The sequence below is a fragment of the Cydia splendana genome, chromosome 26 (genome assembly GCF_910591565.1).
Source record: "Cydia splendana chromosome 26, ilCydSple1.2, whole genome shotgun sequence".
Taxonomy (NCBI): domain Eukaryota; kingdom Metazoa; phylum Arthropoda; class Insecta; order Lepidoptera; family Tortricidae; genus Cydia; species Cydia splendana.
The window spans coordinates 10,764,584-10,783,643 of NC_085985.1; the positions used below are offsets into that span (position 1 = coordinate 10,764,584).

At 39.9% G+C, this 19,060-nt stretch overlaps 2 protein-coding genes across 2 annotated transcripts in view; one reads left to right on the plus strand and one right to left on the minus strand.

Annotated features, from left to right (window-relative positions):
- The window catches only part of LOC134803594 (zinc finger protein Xfin-like), a 29,507-nt gene extending 18,493 nt beyond the window's left edge, over positions 1–11,014 (minus strand). Inside the window, exons 1-6 of the mRNA XM_063776395.1 lie at positions 10,670–11,014; positions 8,760–10,151; positions 7,205–7,503; positions 6,640–6,799; positions 4,100–5,191; positions 2,132–3,483 (exon numbers count right to left, since the gene is read on the minus strand). Of these exons, the coding sequence (XP_063632465.1) occupies positions 2,233–3,483; positions 4,100–5,191; positions 6,640–6,799; positions 7,205–7,503; positions 8,760–10,151; positions 10,670–10,855 (4,380 nt within the window). The 5' untranslated portion in view covers positions 10,856–11,014 and the 3' untranslated portion in view covers positions 2,132–2,232. The remainder of the gene's footprint in view (positions 1–2,131; positions 3,484–4,099; positions 5,192–6,639; positions 6,800–7,204; positions 7,504–8,759; positions 10,152–10,669) is intronic.
- A 555-nt stretch (positions 11,015–11,569) lies between these two features.
- Positions 11,570–19,060, plus strand: part of LOC134803439 (T-complex protein 1 subunit eta) — a 53,622-nt gene continuing 46,131 nt past the window's right edge. Inside the window, exons 1-2 of the mRNA XM_063776257.1 lie at positions 11,570–11,666; positions 12,861–12,959. Coding sequence (XP_063632327.1) covers positions 11,664–11,666; positions 12,861–12,959 — 102 coding nt within the window. The 5' untranslated portion in view covers positions 11,570–11,663. The remainder of the gene's footprint in view (positions 11,667–12,860; positions 12,960–19,060) is intronic.

Sequence of the window (19,060 nt, forward strand, 5' to 3'; positions counted from 1 at the left end):
TCCCGCTCAACCCCCCGTAGCCCGCACCGCATACCTACCTAACCTAATCTACTTTTCTAGTAGCATTTAGTTATGCTACTAGAAAAGTAAGTTAAACTGCTATCAGTTACGTGGGTTAGGTTAGGTTAGCACTGCGACCCTTACAGAAACGAAATGGTACTAGAAAAGTAGGTTAGGTTAAGTTTCAACTGCTACCCATACAGATACGAAACGCTACTAGAAAAGTGAGTTAGGTTAGGTTTGAACTGCGACCCTTACAGAAAAGAAATGCTACTAGAAAAGTGGGTTAGGTTAGGTTTGAACTGCGACCCATACAGAAACGAAATGCTACTAGAAAGTGGGTTAGGTTAGGTTTGAACTGCGACCCTTGCAGAAAAGAAATGCTACTAGAAAAGTGGGTTAGGTTAGGTTTGAACTGCGACCCTTACAGAAACAAAATGCTACTAGAAAAGTGGGTTAGGTTAGGTTAGAACTGCGACTGTTACAGAAATAAAATGCTACTAGAAAAAGGTGACGAAGTGGATTAATTAATTTAATAGGATAACGATATATTAAATGTTTGCACATTTTTAATTAAAATGTGGTTACAATTTTTGTGATCATTTACTATTTCTGCGTTTACAATAATTATTTTGGAGCCATTTGCTTTAATAGGATAGCAATAATTAAAAATTTGGTTATCATTTTACATTAAAATGGAGTTCTAATTTTGGTGGTCATTTACTATTTTTGGGTTTACAATGATTATTTTGGTGACATTTTCTTTAATAGGATAGCAAGATGTAAACATTTGGTTATCATTTCACATTAAAATGGGGTTTGAAATTTGGTAATCATTGACTATTTTTGGGTTAATAATGATTAGTGTGGTGTCATTTCCTTTAAAAGGATAGTAAAATGTAATAAAATTGGTAATCATTTCACATTAAAATGGTGTTATAATTTTGGTGATCATTCATGATTTTAGGGTGGTAAAATAGATTTTTTTGGTATTAAATTTTACTAAATCTGGTGATCAGTTAAATAGCAGCCTAAAATAAATAATAAAATTCTCAAATATAGTCGAGTCTTGAGGGCTCGTCTATAACCTTTTCGACGCCGTGTCAAACACAAAAGCTGTCACTCGGACGCCACGTCACCGAATTGTCAAAACTGAAATTGAACTTTATGCATATGCACGTAGGTCAATGTTGCTCTGTGACGGATTAATCGGTCTTTGGCGTTGGACCTACGGTGTGGATATATCGGTCATTGGCGTCCAAAAGGTTAAGCCTAAAAATAAACGTTATTCACAACACTGCTTTAATTTTTTTCAATCAGGCAACATCAGGCTTACGTCTGATGTTGCCTGATTGAAAAAAGGGTGCCGTTTCAAAGAGTTGCCATCTGATAATTATTCAATAATCATGCAGGCGGTCTAGCATAACTAGCATAAGTTTCGTTCTCTTGCGTCCATACTTGAAGTCGCGCTAGATGTATGGAGTCGCGCGCGAGAACGCAACTCATGCTAGCAGGTCAGATGTATTTGGTAGGTAAGGCTCAAATAAAAATATAATGTAAATGGAAACGTAGTTTATTCTGGCAAAACAAATGTCATTTATAAAAGCAACAAGTTGGCAGTTCTACAAATAAAATGTAGTCTGGTATCCCTAACCTGTAAGATCAGTAGAAGTGCGATGAAGCTACAGTTCGTTTTTTCAATCTTGACGTGTATTTTAATTGAAAAACACTTTTTAAAAATAAGTCACGACAAATATGTAACAATTATGAATCTAATACGATCATTTATATTCTTCTGCTTTCATAAGTAATCGTTATTGATTTTTAAAAAGCGTTTTTCAATTATAGTTCGTTTTTTTAGCATTAGAAAGAACTTGAAAGAAGGTAAGCGATCTTGACATGTCTTTTAATTGAAAAACGCTTTTTTTTAATCAGTAACTATTACTTATGAAAGCAGAAGAATATAAATGATAGTATTAGATTCATAATTGTTACATATTTGCCGTGACCTATTTTTAAAACGTGTTTTTCAATAAAGACACATCAAGATTGTTTACCTTATTTCTAATGCTAAAAAAAACGAATTATAGGAATGGTAAGTGTTGTTGACTCTAAAGTCGTACTTGAAAACAATATAAACTTGAAACCACTAAAGTCATTACGTTTATAGGCACGAGTTTGTGAAAACTTTTTAAATATCACAGCATTAAACCAAGTCACGATACTATTCTATTAGCTCTCTGAAACTTCTGTTTTCGGAAACGCATATACAGGAACGACGTGGCTATGTGCTTTCTCAATATGCCTCCGTAACTCGTGAATCCGTACGAAAGTTGACGGACATTTAGTACAATGTAGTCTTGGACCTTTCCCGTGCTTCCTTTTAGCGTGTTCCGAACGCCTTGAGGCAGATATGAAGCAATCGCCGCAGTCTTCGCAGCGATAAGGTTTTTCACCAGTATGACGGCGTCTATGGTACACAGCGGCCATTTTGGAAACTAATTTCGCTCCGCAGATGTCACAGGCGAAGTTCCGCTCCCTAGTGTGTACAACACTATGCTCAGCTAACCTTGCTGGTGTATAAAAACGTTTTCCACACCATTGACACTGGTGTGGACGCACATCCATATGTATCCATAGTATATGGTTCTTCAATTGTGGACGGGACGTGTAAGTTTTCTTGCAATAGTCGCAGGTGAATTGAGCTGGGTCGCGAATGTTCGAGCGCCTGTTTCTCGGTACGGTGTCTCTGTCAGGTTTCGCATCTGGTTCACATTTGGATCTATGTTCTCTATAGCACGCTCTATTGGTGAACTGTACACCGCACGTCCTACAAGTGCGTACAGCGTGCATTTGCGCGTGAGTTTCGAAAGACGCATTCCTTGGGAACGTGCGTCCACAATCACCACACGTGAAGCCAGTTTTATGCGCCTTCTTCTCATGTTTCTTAGCTTCAATTTCATTGTTGAATATCGCAGGGCATTCCTTGCACACAAACGCTGTTTCTCTATGGACATTCACTAAATGATCTCTCATCTGTTTGCCTCTAAGAACAATAGCCCCACAGGATATGCAAGCGTCTTTCTGACCGCTATTTTTAAAGTGAACGTTCAAATAATAAGGACTTATGAATTCCTTCCCACAATCTGTGCATTTACATGGCGGCCCTGCGCGGTGCACTCTTGGTTTTCTTTCATCACTTTTCTTTCTATTCATTCTACTTTTAAGTCTGTTTAGGGGAGTTGTTTTTTCATTAATGGTGTAGTCTTTGGCTATTTGTATGTTCAGATTGTCTGATCTGATGAAGGCGCAGAGGGATTTGACGGTGGGGGTGTGGTTGAGGGGGATGATTTCGAGTTGCTTGACGGCGAAGGACCATATCTTGAGGGAGTCTGCGACGAGCGTGCGGAACTCTTGCGCCGCGATGGCGTGGGCGGTGCAGGCGGCGCACACGCCGTTGGGGCAGAGGGATTCCTCTGTTATCTGGAAAAGGGGAAAAACTTGGTTATTAATTTAATTACATTTAGAAGCGGGAGCTAGAGTAAAACTATAGAATTTAACTTCCGGTCCGGATTCAAATTGTACGGAAGCTTTAAAGTTACTTTAGATATGGATTTTTAACACATAGATATACATTCAGATGTAACGCAAAAAAGACAGGCGTCAATTTTAAATTTGTGTAGTTATAGACGCAAGATAATATGCTCACACTGACTGACAGCCGCCCACAGATATAGAAATTATGCACTTTCACTAGAGTGCAAATTTATACATTTTATATACTAGATAATCTTGGGAGCCAGTGCCCTTTTGAGCTTACTAGACCACTAACCACGCTATAGTACCTAATAAAACTGTTTTTTTAGATGTTGAGGTTAGGTGTTCTTAACTGCTACTGTATAGTAATTTAGCCTAGATAGCGTGGTAAGTAAAATCACCAGCTTAAAATTTCCAATGTTTCCATACAAGTACAGAGTCGTAGAAATACTGCAAAAACAATTACCTAAACCTGCCGCCGAATCCTTTTCTTGGCCGGCATAACCTGCACCACTGAATCGTGGACCGACGAATAATGCTTCTTTAGCTCAAACGGCCGTACGAACCTAGCCTGGCATATGTCGCAGCCGTGCGGCATGTCTTTAGTGCTTCTATGCCTTCTTTTAATATGGTCCAAGCGTCTTGAAGCCGATAAAAATCGGTCGCCGCACTCTTCACACTCGTACGGCTTTTCACCTGTGTGTATCCTCTGGTGTAAAAGGTATCCCAGCTCTGTACGCATTTCAGCACCGCAAGCACATTTATAAAGCTTCCTTTCCGTAGTATGTACAGCCTCATGTGATCTCAAGTGAGCTAATGTTGAAGTTCTTTTGCCACACGTTTCACATACATAAGGTAGCACGTTTAGGTGTTTCTGTATTATATGAATGCGTAACGAAGGTTTTTTGTTGTAAACGTGTCCGCAATAATCGCAAGTAAAGCTGGTTGCGACTGGTGTTCGCGCAGATTTGCATTTCTTTTGATGGTGTTTGTAACAGCGACGATTTTCGAAGCTTAGGTTACAGGATAAGCAGTGGAATAAAGTATGCGCGTACATGTGAGCTCTTAGAGCTCGGTCGTTGGTGTAGCCTCGCCCGCAGATCTGACAACCGAAGGAGAATCTGTTGTGGTGCGACACGTAATGCTGCTCAAGTAGATTTTCATCGTCAAACAGTTTGAAGCAGATATCACAATCAGCATATAAACATCCGTGTACTTTAGCCAAATGGTCAGCCAGTTTTTCCCTCTCCATAACCAAACCGCATCGGACACAAGCGCGTTTCATAGTATTTTTCAAATGTACATTCAAGTTATAGGCTACAGGGAAATCTTTCCCACAATCCGGACATTGGCATTTCCCTGCGGATCTCGTGTACGATCTCTTATTCTTTGGCGGTTTTTCGTTAAGTCTCACCACGACCTCGTCTTTGGAGATTTTTCTGAGTTCCTCTCGGATTAGCATCTCCCCGTTGTTATAGAAGACGTAGTAAGTCCTGTGATCGTCTTCCGGGTCGTGTATTTGGGTGAGGGAGTCGACAGCTTGCGTCCAGTGCTGATGGGACTGGGTGGAGAGTTGGCGGAAGTGTGCGGCTGCTATGGCGTCCTCTGAGCACTGTCTGCAGAGGCCTGGAGGCAGGCCCGGGTCCTCCGCGACCTGGAATAACGTCTTCAATCAGTCCGTTCCTTCGGTATTAACTTCCTATTCTTATCTCTGTTAGATGTATCTAGTTTTCGGCGCTAGCGCTTTCATAATGTGCTAAGGTATACGATGGTTGCGGAGCAAATAGATTCTATAATTCCTCACTGTTATTAAAATTAGTTTTCCAGATGTAGTATTTGTGATAAGTTTTCTACGTAAGGCAACCACTGCAATTCTTTTTTTATTAACCTTTCGGACGCCAATGACCGATATATTCGCACCGCAGGTCCAACGCCAAAGACGGATTCATCGGTCACAGACCACAGAGCAACATAGACCTACGTGCATATGCATAAAGTTCAATTTCAGTTTTGACACTTCGGTGACGTGGCATCCGAGTGACAGCTTTTGTGTTTGACACGGCGTCGAAAAGGTTAACCATTGTGACTGTTTTTTTTTAACATTATTATATTATTTTACGTATGTCCTCACACGTAGATAATTTCTTTAGTCAAAATAGGTTATAGGGTAGGTTTTAAGTTTTTTGGGGTCTAAAAAGACACTTTGTACCTGAATTGATTTTTAGTAATCATATCCAAAGCCCAAAATGATGTGTTTCTACAAATTAGTTCTATCCGTCCCCTATATTTCCTCGTATCTCTATCTATTGCACTACTTGGTATAACTCATCCGGTGTAAAAAGATTTTTGAATGGTCAGTTAATTAAAAATATCTGTAGACTCTATTGTCTATGGGTTGAAGTGCAATTCAAGATATTATTGACCACAATAAACGTCGGAAATAAATGAGATTGTGCTAGCTGCTACCGAATCAGGGGATTAATAAACTACGAAAAAAAATCTAGAAAAAATATTCAGGACCAAAAAAAAGTGTTTATTTCTAATTAAAACTTATAGACTAAACACGAAATAACAAAAACCTAGGCGATCTAGCTATTTGGCTGCTAGGGTACAGTCAGCAGCAGAAGTTGCTAAGCGGGCGAGGTGTTCAAAATGACCTTGACACGCTCATAAGAGCAACAACAAAGTCGCGTCAAGATCATTTTGAACACCTGGCCAGCTTAGAAACTTTGCTGCTGACTTTACGGCATTTCTACACGTCAACTTGTTCACAAAAAGGTAATAAATACAACATTTACAAGTCATCATTTATTCCCATCCAAACTCTGTATAAATGGCGTGGTCGTGCATCACATGCTCTCTCAAACGAGTGAACAGACCAAACTTCACGTCACAAAACTCGCATTTATACCTCTCCTTCCTTTTCCCCGTATTTTTTAGTCCCCTAGGCACATAGTTAGGGTTTTTAAGATGCCGCTTATAATGCCTCTGGTATCCGCGGCGAGTGCTCATCGGCACTCCACAAATGTTGCAAACGAATCTGTCCGGAACCCTGTTATGCTTGTTGCTATGCTCTGAGAGATGAATCGCGCTATGGAAGACTTTCCCGCAATGTTCACATTGGTGGGAATGCTCTTTGTTCATGTGGATATACTCTAAATGGACTTTTAAGGCGTATTTTGAGCTGTACACTTTAGCGCAGATATCACAAATGAACACGCCGCCTTTTCTTTGTGAGTTCTTACACTTTCTTGAGTGTATTCTGAAACAGTACACGTTTGAGAATTTTTTGTCACAAGCTAAACAGATTCTAGGCTCATGTTTGCTTGTCATATGAGACGCCAAGTGGTGGGGATCTCTATATGACAGCTTGCATATATAGCAGAAATACGGCCCCTTACTGTGATAAGTAACTTTGTGTTTTAAGAAAGCATCCAGTCTCTTAAAAGTTTCATAGCATATATCACATTGCATAGTAGATACGCCATGTTCTTTATAATGATCTTGTAAATCCTCAACTTTAATAAGTTCTTTGCAATGTACGCACGCTCGTTTATCATAATACCTCATATGCATGTTATACTTGTATACGCAAAGAAAACTTTTTTCGCACTCAGGGCATTTGAGACCAGTATTAATTTCCGAGTCTCGCAATTGTCTCTCTAACTCATTTCTCCTCTTAACAGCGTTCTGTTGCTGCTTTCGTTTCTTGAGATGCTTCAAAATGTCCTCCGGCTGACCTCTCTTCACATTCTCTGTATAAGTAGTTATATCTTTGACGTCATTATCTACAACTATGTAAGCTGTTTTAACGTTTTCCTTGAACTCTATCTGGTGTAGGTAGTTGGAGGCGTCTGTCCATTTTCTGTGCGAGTCTCTGAGGTATTCAATGAGGGAGATGGTGGGGGTGACAGTGTTGACGCAGGTTCCGCAGATCCTGTTGGGCAGGAGGGGCGACGTCTCCACCTAGAACAATAGGCTCTGTCAACGCTTAACTGTTCTGCACATTTTCACACAAATAATTAGTCTTCCCATTAACATTAATTCAATGATTTCAGGGTCTTGATCGGAGCGTGTCCGTTTTGAGATGCAGCGATTGGCACTGTAGTAATATATAACATAGATGAGTGAAGCGTATGATGCGCGAACTGTAATCTTGGAGCCGAAAGAGAGTTAGGGTGGAATGATTATGGAGATGTAACGTAGCTTTGTTAGACAGTAAGGCTTGTCGGGTGAATTGCAAAAAAATTGTAGTCAAGTGTAAACATATGCGTCCACAAATCATCTCAAAAATATGTCCCATAGCTCTTATGTCAGCGATACACTCATATTTTTACACTTGACTGAATGTTGTTAAGTGTCGTTAAGGTCCTGTAATTAGTTGTAAGTTAATTGATTCCATTGTGTTACGAAAACTAACCATGTAAATTGTATTGTATTATATAATATAATATTGTACTTAATTCATATTTCATACACACACAAGTTTATACACCCAAGGCCAAAAGTATGGAAACAAGCTTATACTTTGATAGAAAAGTTTAATTTTATATTATTCATTGACAATTTGAAAACAATATGGTAAAATTAATTAATTTTGATATGTAGTGGGAATTTTCAATATTTTTTAATGCAAATTTTAGGATACAAATATACAACAAAGATAGATACATGAGACATTAAAGAAAACAACGTTGTTTCTATACTTTTGGCCTTGGGTGTACTATATGCCAACTGCCAACACACTTTCATGCATGTAACTTAAATATAAACTGCTCAATGTCGTAACTAAACGGAATCAGTTAACTTAAGACTAATTTCAGTTCCTTAACTATGTGCAATATTTTAACAATTCATCCTTGTATTATTCTGCGGTCATCCTTTAATAGAGCAAGGCCACAAAAATCTAGAGGAAAATACGGATTTTTAATTTTTTTTGGTAAGTTTTTAGATTTACGATCGAGTTATGGTTTTCCGAACCGAAGTCTGTTTTATAATTGAAGATTTATCTTAATATTAATGTAGTCAAAATAAATAATAATTCAAAAGTAAATTCATTCCTATATTCAAAAATAACACATTAATTTAAATCAGTAGGTAAGGTCCACTTAGATGATACATAGGTAGGTAGGACTAATTGAAAACTAATAAAAAAAAAACAATTTTAAAGCTGATATAAAACGAATATACAACTTAGAACATAGAGTAAACATGATATATTATTTTAGTATCCTAGGCTTGCTAAGAGTTTTAGGTTGGCTATAGACTTTAAAATCAACCGCACCCTCCTTCTGATGCTTCCTACTATGGTGTGTCAGCCCTCTGCAACTGCTGAACTTTTCCATACAAATCTTACAAGAAAATGGGACTGCTGCTTTGTCCTCCTTATTGTGAACAGTGGACACATGATTTCTAAGTTTGTATGGGAGCTGGAAGCGCGCCGGGCAGTAATCACAAGCATATTTCAGTACAGTAATAGGCATTTTGTGAGCTTTACGTATATGCTCTGATCTTCTTGAAGATGCTGAAAAAGTTTCACCGCAATATTTACAAGCGTAAGGCTTCTCGCCAGTATGGAGACGAATATGCTGAACGTAACCTAGCTTGGTTTTTAATACTATACCACAGTGTTCACAGGTGAATATAGTTTCAACCTCATGTTTCTTGAGGTGTTCACCCATATGGGCAGAGGCAAGAAATTTACCACAATAAGGGCAAGGTCTGTGCGTGTTTTTAAGATGTACTATCTGTATATGTGCCGTTATAAACTTCTTCCCTGCTAGTTTCTTCCCGCAATAATCACAAATGCATTCTTTATCCGCTGCCCCTCGAAGGCCCACTCTAGTTCTCCTCTCGCTCGTCTTATTCTTAACTTCTATAGTAACTTTATGCTTCGTCTGATGAGTCTTCCTACTAATGTCTAAATCGCAGCATTTCTTCACATGATGTAAGTAGCATGTTTGGTTTCTGAATATTTTATCACAACCTGGACATGTTTTGACAGAGTGGACTGATAGGTGAGCGTTGAAAGCTGGCCTAGATTTAAAGCTACGTCCACAATCACCGCATGTGCAAGCTCCAGGACTATGCGCCTGCTCCGTATGCCGAATCAGAAACTTACGGGACTTGAACAAAGCTGGACACTTCTTACAATCATAAGTACCCAGCTGATGAGCAGTTATTAAATGCAGAATCAATTCATCTCTAGTCATGATTTTAGCACAAACATAGCAGGCACGCTTAAAGTCCATAGACTCCTTTAAATGTAAATAGAGATGTTGTGCATATGCGAATTTCTTTCCACAGTCTGGACATTGACATTTATGCTTTACATCTCTAACCTGCACCTCTTTTTGCTCTATTTGTGAAGTAATTTTCTCATGTTTATCTGGTTTACCTCTTGGATTGTTAGCTATAGAGATTTCATCATTCTTCATAATGATGTACATGGTTTTATCTTTATACTTGGTCGGTAAGTAGTTAGTGAGGAGCTGTAGAGTGGAGTCCCATTGGCTAGCGGCTTGCCTGCACAGCGTTCGGAAGCTGGCAGCATCCATGGCTCTCTGAGCACATTCGGTGCACAGGCCGGCAGGAAAGTCCTCCTCCAGCGGAACCTGCAACCACCGGTCTAGTCAAATGGCCACAATGTTCGCCCATGTTCATCCTTTAGATTTTGCTTGTTAATATTGGTAGATAAAATAAAATTCTAACCTAATATCGTATATGCAAGTATTCATTTCAATAAACTACAGTGTAATCGTGATTTTTATCATTGATGGTCTTTGTCAATTTGATAATAATAAAAATTAGGTTAAATTGTAAGCTTGCGTCATGGTCGCCGGCTATCCTCATAAACGCGAATAAACATTCCGAGCAATAAATGGCATGTAAGTCAGTTAAATGCTAATTATGTTTAGAATATAATTAAATTATGTTCGTAAAGCTTCTATTTCAATCATAATGGCATCCTAATGTAAAGGAATTTGTATAAAATTAGATTTATAAAATATAAGATAATGAAACAGGCGGCCATTTTGATTCAAAATGGAGGGAATGACGCCGTTCCGTTCGTCGCAGAAGCCATCTCGATTGAAATGGAAGTTTACGAAAAAATAAAGAATAACAAACGTACCTCGATGCCTGTGATTATTTCCAGTAGTTCAGCAAGCGAGACCGGTCGTTCTCCATCCATCATGACCGTGTCGCCGAGATAAACCTGGCCTTCGGTGGTGTCTCCCATACAAATTCGACATTTGTCCAAGCCATCGCCTCTCACTATGTGGGACACTAGCGCTTTTACATCCACTTGACGGTTCATCTTCTTAGGTTTTTCACTTTAAATGATAACAAGAAAATTATTTTTGCCTAGTTATAAAACGCAATTTTCATTTCTTCAAAAGACAGCAAGGCAGTCACAGACAAGAATGTCAGGAAATGAAAAGGCGTCAACCAAACGCCGAATCATAGACTATAGAGTTATAGTGATGTACCTAGTTATTAACGGATAACGTTTCGTTATAATTTTAATTCATTCGATTATGAATCGTTGTTTCCGTTTTATTCTTTGTTTCTCCCTTTAAACTGTATATAACTTTATACCATTCATTACACAATGGAAAACGATAATAAAAAAATAGTATGTTGAATATAATTAGACATACTTTTCTAAAAAAATATGTTTGGTTTTGCATTGTGCAGGGAGAGCTAGGGAGAGAGTCATTAAGGAACGACTATTTTGTAAAAACATGCCATATGATTAATGAATAAGGTTAGTATTTCACCTATCCAATTTCATGGTCCAATGTGTCTTGCGTCTCACTTTCTCACTAAGCAGAATGTGTGATGCAAATACACATTGGTCAAAGAAATTGGACAGGTGAATCATGGTGGAATACCACCCTATAGCCCCCTCCAGACTATGCGCGTGAATCGCGGGCGAAATGTCTGCAAAAATCGACTCACACTCGCGTTCGCGGCTTCGCCCGCGATTCACGCGCATAGTCTGGAGGGGGCTTAAGGAACGACACTCTATCTTGCCTATGATCAGCCAGCCGAACTGTCAGTGTCAACTAGTGTCAAGGCATTGTCAGTTTTGAAATTGGATTGTTGATTGCTAGAAATCCAAAATGGTATTTAAATTTGTTTTTATTACTTTAATCTTAAGATATTCCGTGATTTGAATGCTATCTAACAATTATATAATGTGTAAATTTTCTGCTTCAACAATTATTTGTAGTGCCTTTGGTGTATTTATCTTAGAAAAAGTGTCTTAAAACCATTTCTGTGATTCTCTAGAAGTATTCGTATTTCTGTGTTTTTTGTGCGTAATTAGTGATAATTTCGTGTGATAAAGCATATCTACTTAATATAAAACATGGTCGGTAATCTCCATACATAGTTATAGTTCAAAATTTCATATTACTTAAAGTTTTTGGTTATATATACCGCAAAATAAAGGCTTGTCTATGATTCACCCTCACAGGTGTTCATGTGATTTAAGGTTTTTTACAGAAATATAACAAAAACTGCATATATTTTACTACAACGGATTACTATCAGTCGTAATACATAATTTAAATACTACACGAACCTTAAATTTATCTTATTTATCCTTAAATTTATATACTATTGAGTATAACCTACATATAATAGAAATTTTAGCTTTTATTCATCAGAACAGTAGCAATAATTGTAAGTAAGATATTGCTGCATTTTAATAATCTTGTCATAAAAAAAGTTAAGGTGCATTATTACTGTAAACACCTTTTTTAAATTTTGAGGTTTTGGGCACTGTTTACATTTCAGATTATTCAGTATTCATTCTGATAAAATTCCTCTCTGAATTGCTCATATTTTCAGAAATTTGTAGATGTCCCAGCAGATATAGAATTTTAAGAAACATACACCCACTAAAAACAATTTTAGTTATTATTAAACTTATTATTCAAACTAATTTGACTGAACTTTCAAAGAGTGTGAATACAGAATAACTAATATTGAAATAGGAACACAGACAGCGACCACTTTTGTGACTCTTTGAACTCGTTTAGTCAGCTCCGCTCACTCTTATTCAGTGGAAGCACTTATATGCAATTCGCCATTGCGAGTTAAACGGACTCCGTACGGAGCTTGTACCACTCGCAGTGGAAAGTGGGCATTACTGTTAGATCTCATTACGGGGGTGACATTGTTACTACAAATCCCATTTAAAAAAAAAATTGTTTCTAAGCCTTATATCATCATTCGCAGATGTTTCTGCTTGATACAAAATTAATTTCTGTATTAATTTATTTAAATTTAAAATCTTAATGTTTTATCCACAGCAACCGCAGATCCTAGTTCTGAAGGAGGGTACGGACCAGTCGCAGGGACGTCCGCAGCTGATCTCCAACATCAATGCATGCCAGCTTGTTGTTGATGCGGTGAGCTTTATTTCAGACTAGAGATGGGCCGAATATTCAGTATTCCGGCCTAGCCACAACATTGCGCTACTGGCTTCGGCTAAGGCGACAACCACAGGTTGGGCCGACACACAGCGATCAGACCTTTGATTCCACCTATGGTTGTCGCCTTAGCTGAAGCCAGTCACACAATTTTGTGGCCAGGCCTTTCGGCATATTTTTCAATGTTCGTATTCGGCCGAATAGTTCAGCTTATCGAATATACAAATTCTTTTTTAAGGGCGCGTATGCACTTCGCGGTCAGGTATGAGACGGTTCCGTTTCTTTAGCTTTGACTTAAAAAACAGTGTTTAATACTAACTGTAACCGTTTTTGTACAAAGGATCTAATATTTAAAACGTGGGCTTTGTTAGGCACTGGGCCTTACATGGGTTTATTGTTAAACTTTAACAATTACACACATTTATTATTATTATATTGTTTAATACACTAGCAGCTGAAAGCTGATGCGTGTATATCACTGCACTTGTTTTTTTTTTAACGATTATTGTTAATTTTTTTTGTTTTAAGTGTTTGTCAAGTCTGTTTTTGAAACTGTTCACTGAAGGAGCACATATCACTGTTTCTGGCAATTTATTCCACTCGCGTACGTATTTGTGAAAGTAATCAACAATATACGCCGGTAAAAATGTTTTGTCACCATATTCTTGGGCCACCCTGTAGATTTTAATAACAAAACTTCCGTGAGACACAGACATTAAATATTATTTTATTATTTTTCGACTTAAAATACGTGAGTGACCCGTTTTTAATATATTTAATACTTCTTACTACTTCTTCTTCTTCCTCGCGTTATCCCGGCATTTTGCCACGGCTCATGGAAGCCTGGGGTCGGCTTGACAACTAATCCCATGATTTGACGTAGGCACTAGCTTTTACGAAAGCGACTGCCATCTGACCTTCCAACCCAGAGGGGAAACTAGGCCTTATTGGGATTAGTCCGGTTTCCTCACGGTGTTTTCCTTCACCGAAAAGCGACTGGCAAATATCAAATGACATTTCGTACATAAGTTCCGAAAAACTCATTGGTACGAGCCGGGGTTCGAACCCGCGACCTCCGGATTGAAAGTCGCACGCTCTTACCGCTAGGCCACCAGCGTCGCACGCTCTTACCGCTAGGCCACCAGCGTTGGTTACGTCCAATTCCGGCTGATCAAAACCCGCAATGTAATGAAACTCGCATGCGAGTTCTCGCATCGTCTAAATGAGCCCTTATTCAAGTTCTTCAAAGTTATACTTCATTTTTTTATCATTATAAAGAAGGTGAGCGATCTTTATATTCAATAAGCCGAACTATTCGGCCGAATACGAACATTAGAAAATATGCTGAATACCGAATAATTACCGAATATTTGGTCCATTCTATAGTTCGTTTTTTTAGCATTAGAAAAAAGGTAAACAATCTTGATGTGTCTTTTAATTGAAAAACGCTTTTTAAAAATCAGTAACTATTACTTATGAAACCAGAAGAATATAAATGATTGTATTAGACTCATAATTGTTACATATTTGCCGTGACTTATTTTTAAAACGTGTTATTCAATTAAAAGACACATCAAGATTGTTTACCTTATTTCTACTGCTACTACCTTATTTCTAATGCTAATAATGCCAGTCGAGTTTGGTGGACCCGGCGGGATAACAAGGCAAGGTGGATGGCCTAGAGCGATGATAGAGGGCATAGTTATCATCGGTCAGACACAGCATCTGACCCCATCTCCGGTCGTATCGGTTTTCCGCTCCACTGGGTCAAGATGGGTGACGACAAGAGTGTGCATCTGCGTTTGCGCGTACGCTTGTGCACCTTAATATTTCCTGCGCACCTGACTGTTTCTGAAAAAGGACTCCGATCATACACAAAGTCCAATGGCGATGGGTTGAGGTAGAGAGGTTCGGTTTGATGCAAGCCGGGCTTTGTCTGATGCCTGCACACTGGCGTCCCTGGGGGCGCAGTATGCGCTGTGGTCGCTTTCGCTCTGCACTGGGGTGACAGAGAGGATTCGGCAGCACCCAGGGTGACAAAGCAGCCCTATTTAGGGAGGCACTGCTTTCCCTGCTTAGCCGGGGAGGGGGCTAGAAAAGGTGCCCTAAAAAAAGCTCACCCTTCAACAAGGGATGGTAGTAACCGCGGCTGCCTCCGCATCATTTGAATCGTGGTCGACGCAACATAAGAAAAAAGACTGTCCAAAAGCAAAAAATGACATTTGGCGCGTGGAACGTGCGAACACTTCTTGACCGCAATGAGAATACCTGTCCTGAAAGAAAGACCGCGATAGTAGCTCGGGAACTCGGCCGATACAATGTGGACGTGGCTGCCATCAGCGAGACACATCTTGCCGACGAAGGAGAGCTGGTAGAAAACGGAGGAGGTTATACTTTCTTTTGGAAAGGTACAGATTCTTCTGAGCCCCGAAGGTCAGGGGTCGGATTTGCGGTAAAGAATGGTCTTGTAGGTACGTTACGGGAATACCCCGTCCATATTTCTGATCGCGTTACCACACTGCGCCTACACCTCGATAATGACAACTACCTCAATATCATCAGTGTCTATGCTCCAACGCTTGACAAATCTGATGAGATTAAGGATAGATTTTATGAGGAATTGACACAATGTCTCGACCGTATAAGTGCTAGGGAGCAGATCCTTCTACTAGGCGATTTTAATGCCAGAGTTAGACGTGACTTTGAAGCTTGGCCTAATGTGCTTGGCAGACACGGAGTCGGTAATATGAACAGCAATGGTCAGCTGCTGCTTAGCTTGTGTGCACAATATGATCTCGCAATCACTAACACTATGTTCAGACTGCCTGCCAAGCACAAGACGACGTGGATGCACCCGAGATCCAAGCATTGGCATTTAATAGACTATGCTATTGTGAGAAATAGGGATTTTTCCCAGGTCCAGGTCACTCGAGTCATGCGTGGTGCGCACTGTTGGACGGATCATCGGCTTGTTGTCATCAAACTATCTCTTTACCTTCATCGCCCTCGAAGATCCGGCAGAAATAAACCTATATGCACAAATATTGATAGACTAGAAGATCCAGAGGTAAGGAAGAACTATGCCGAAATCTTGTCCTGTGTGCTTCCGTCGCCGATTGATGAGACTTTGAATGTCGATGCTCTCTGGGAGTCTCTGTGCTCTCATATTTTGGTCGCAGCAGAAACTACGCTTGGTCTAGCAGTCCGTAAAAATGAGGACTGGTTTGACAAAAATGACAGTGTTCTGACAGAGGCATTGCACGAACACCGTCGTCTCCTACGAGAGCATAGAAGAGAGCGTCGAGATGGAGATATTAGACGTAGTGAACTGGAGTTGAGAAAACTATGCCGTGAAACCAAAGAAAGATGGTGGCAGAACAAGGCTCGTCATATGCAGTGGCTTGCTGACTCAAACCAGCTCGGAGAGTTTTATGGGGAGGTCAGAAAGCTAATCGGCACAAACTCCCATGCTAAGATACCGCTGAAGTCAGTCGATGGTGAGTGTCTTCTGAAAACTAGGGATGATGTGCTGAACAGATGGGCTGAACATTTTAACGCTTTGCTCAATGTAGATCGTACAGCAGATCTATCGCACATTAGTTTAATACCTCAGCTCTCCACTGTTATAGAGCTGGACGAGCCTCTATCGCGTGGCGAGGTACCTAGTTCTTGCCATCAAACAGCAGCAGAATAAGCGTGCGGTCGGTATTGACTCTATTCCAGGTGAATTGCTGAAGTACGGAGGTGAGAAGTTGCACTCGTCTGTTTGGGCACTTTTTGTTCGTATGTGGGAGGAAGAACATGTTCCCTCTAGTTTTAAACTTTCACGAATTAAGGCCCTCTACAAGAACAAAGGTGACCGTGCGGACTGCAACTCATACCGTGGTATTTCGCTTCTCTCAGTTCCTGGAAAAGTCTTTGCCAGAGTTCTCTTGAACCGCCTTATAAAGCTCTCTGAAGAGATCCTGCCGGAAACACAGTTTGGCTTCCGTCCTAATCGGGGTACCTGTGAAGCCATCTTCTCGTTGCGTCAACTGCAGGAAAAAAGCAGGGAACAGGGACAAAGGCTGTACTTTTGCTTTGTTGACCTTGAGAAGGCGTTCGACAGTGTCCCCCGTGAAGCTCTGTGGATAGTACTAAGAAAGTTAGGGTGCACTGATAAGTTCGTTCGACTCCTGAGACTTCTGCATGACAATATGGAATGCTGCGTTGCTGTGGATGGCGAAGAGTCTAGCTTCTTCCCCGTTACCTGTGGGGTGAAGCAAGGCTGCGTCCTAGCGCCAACACTCTTTGCTCTCTACTTTGCTGTGGCTGTCCGTGAAGTCTTGCAGAGGCAGAGCTCGTCGAATGGAATTCGCATCCGTTTCCGCACTGACGGTAGTCTTTTCAACTTGGCCAGATTTAAGGCTCGCACTAAGGTCTCGTACGCTGTGATCACCGAGATCATGTATGCGGATGACTTGTGCTTCATTGCGGAATCCCCTGGTGACCTACAGCAACTTTTGACCGACTTTCACGATTCCTGCTGCAAGTTTGGACTGAAAATCAGTGTCAAAAAGACGGAAGTAATGTCATTAGACATCCATGGTCGCGAGACACTGACTGTCAGACTTGGGGAGGATTTGCTGAAACAGGTAGATAAGTTCCGGTACCTGGGGAGCACAGTAACTTCTACGTGCGACCTTGACGCTGAGATAAACATCAGAATCGGTGCCGCTGCTGCGGCGTTTGGTAAGTTGGATGGAAAGGTCTTCCGTTCACATGACCTGACATTGGCGACAAAGATCTCCATATATATGGCTGTTGTGCTTCCTAACATATTGTATTCTTCGGAAACGTGGACCATATACCGTCGTCACATCCGCACTTTAGACCGATTCCACCTAAAATGTCTTCGCAAAATCTTGAACATCAGCTGGTCCGATCGAGTACGGAACACCGAAGTTTTGCGAAGAGCTAAAGTGGGTGGGATCGAAGTTTATATTATGCGACGACAACTTCGTTGGGGCGGCCACGTTTCAAGGATGGCAGAGGGTCGGGTGGCTAAGCGCATCTTTTACTCGGAGCTGGAGGAGGGCAAGCGAAAGCATGGCGGGCAACTTCTCAGGTATAAGGATGTGCTTAAGCGCCACATGAAGACCTGTAACATTGATCCGCTTCTGTGGGAGAAGCAGGCAGCCGACCGCCCTGTATGGAGATCTTTCGTCTTTAAGCAAACGAATGACTTTGAATCCCGTCGACTTGTGGAACTCGATATCAGACGGGATGAGCTGAAGGCCCGCCCACCAGCGGCTATTAGGTATAATTACGTCAATGGTGTGCTTTCCTGCCCGTCATGCGCACGGGTCTTCGCAAATAAAATCGGCTACGCGAGCCATATGCGAGCACACGAACGCATACAACAACGGAGCTGAAACAGTCGCCGTGGTCGAAACCGGCCGGGAGAGTATATATATATATATATATATATATTTATATATATATGATTCGTTTCTTTTATGACCACTAACTATATGGCTTAATTTTTTATATCTACATTAATACTATGCACTGCAATACTTCGAACGAAAAACAATTATGGATATCAAGCAGATGACTTATAATTTTATGCGAATTAAATTAATGAGTACAAAAATTATGACAACTAATTTATGACAAAAACTCAGTTATGCTCTGGAATAATTCTGACTAAAGATTTTTATGACTTACAATTTTATACATAAAGTGTTATGACAATTAAAAATATGACAGAAGTTGTTATGCGACCAGAGGGAGTCCCTTAATAAAATCGCATGCGAGTTCGCGCGCCCTTAAAAAAGAGTTTTTATATTCGATAAGCCGAACTATTCGGCCGAATACGAACATTGGAAAATATGCCAAATACCGAATAATTACCGAATATTTGGTCCATTCTATAGTTCGTTTTTTTAGCATTATATATATATATATATATATATATATATATATATATATATATATATATATATATATATATATATATATATATATATATATATATATATATATTATATTATATTTATATATATATTTTATATATATATATATATATATATTATATA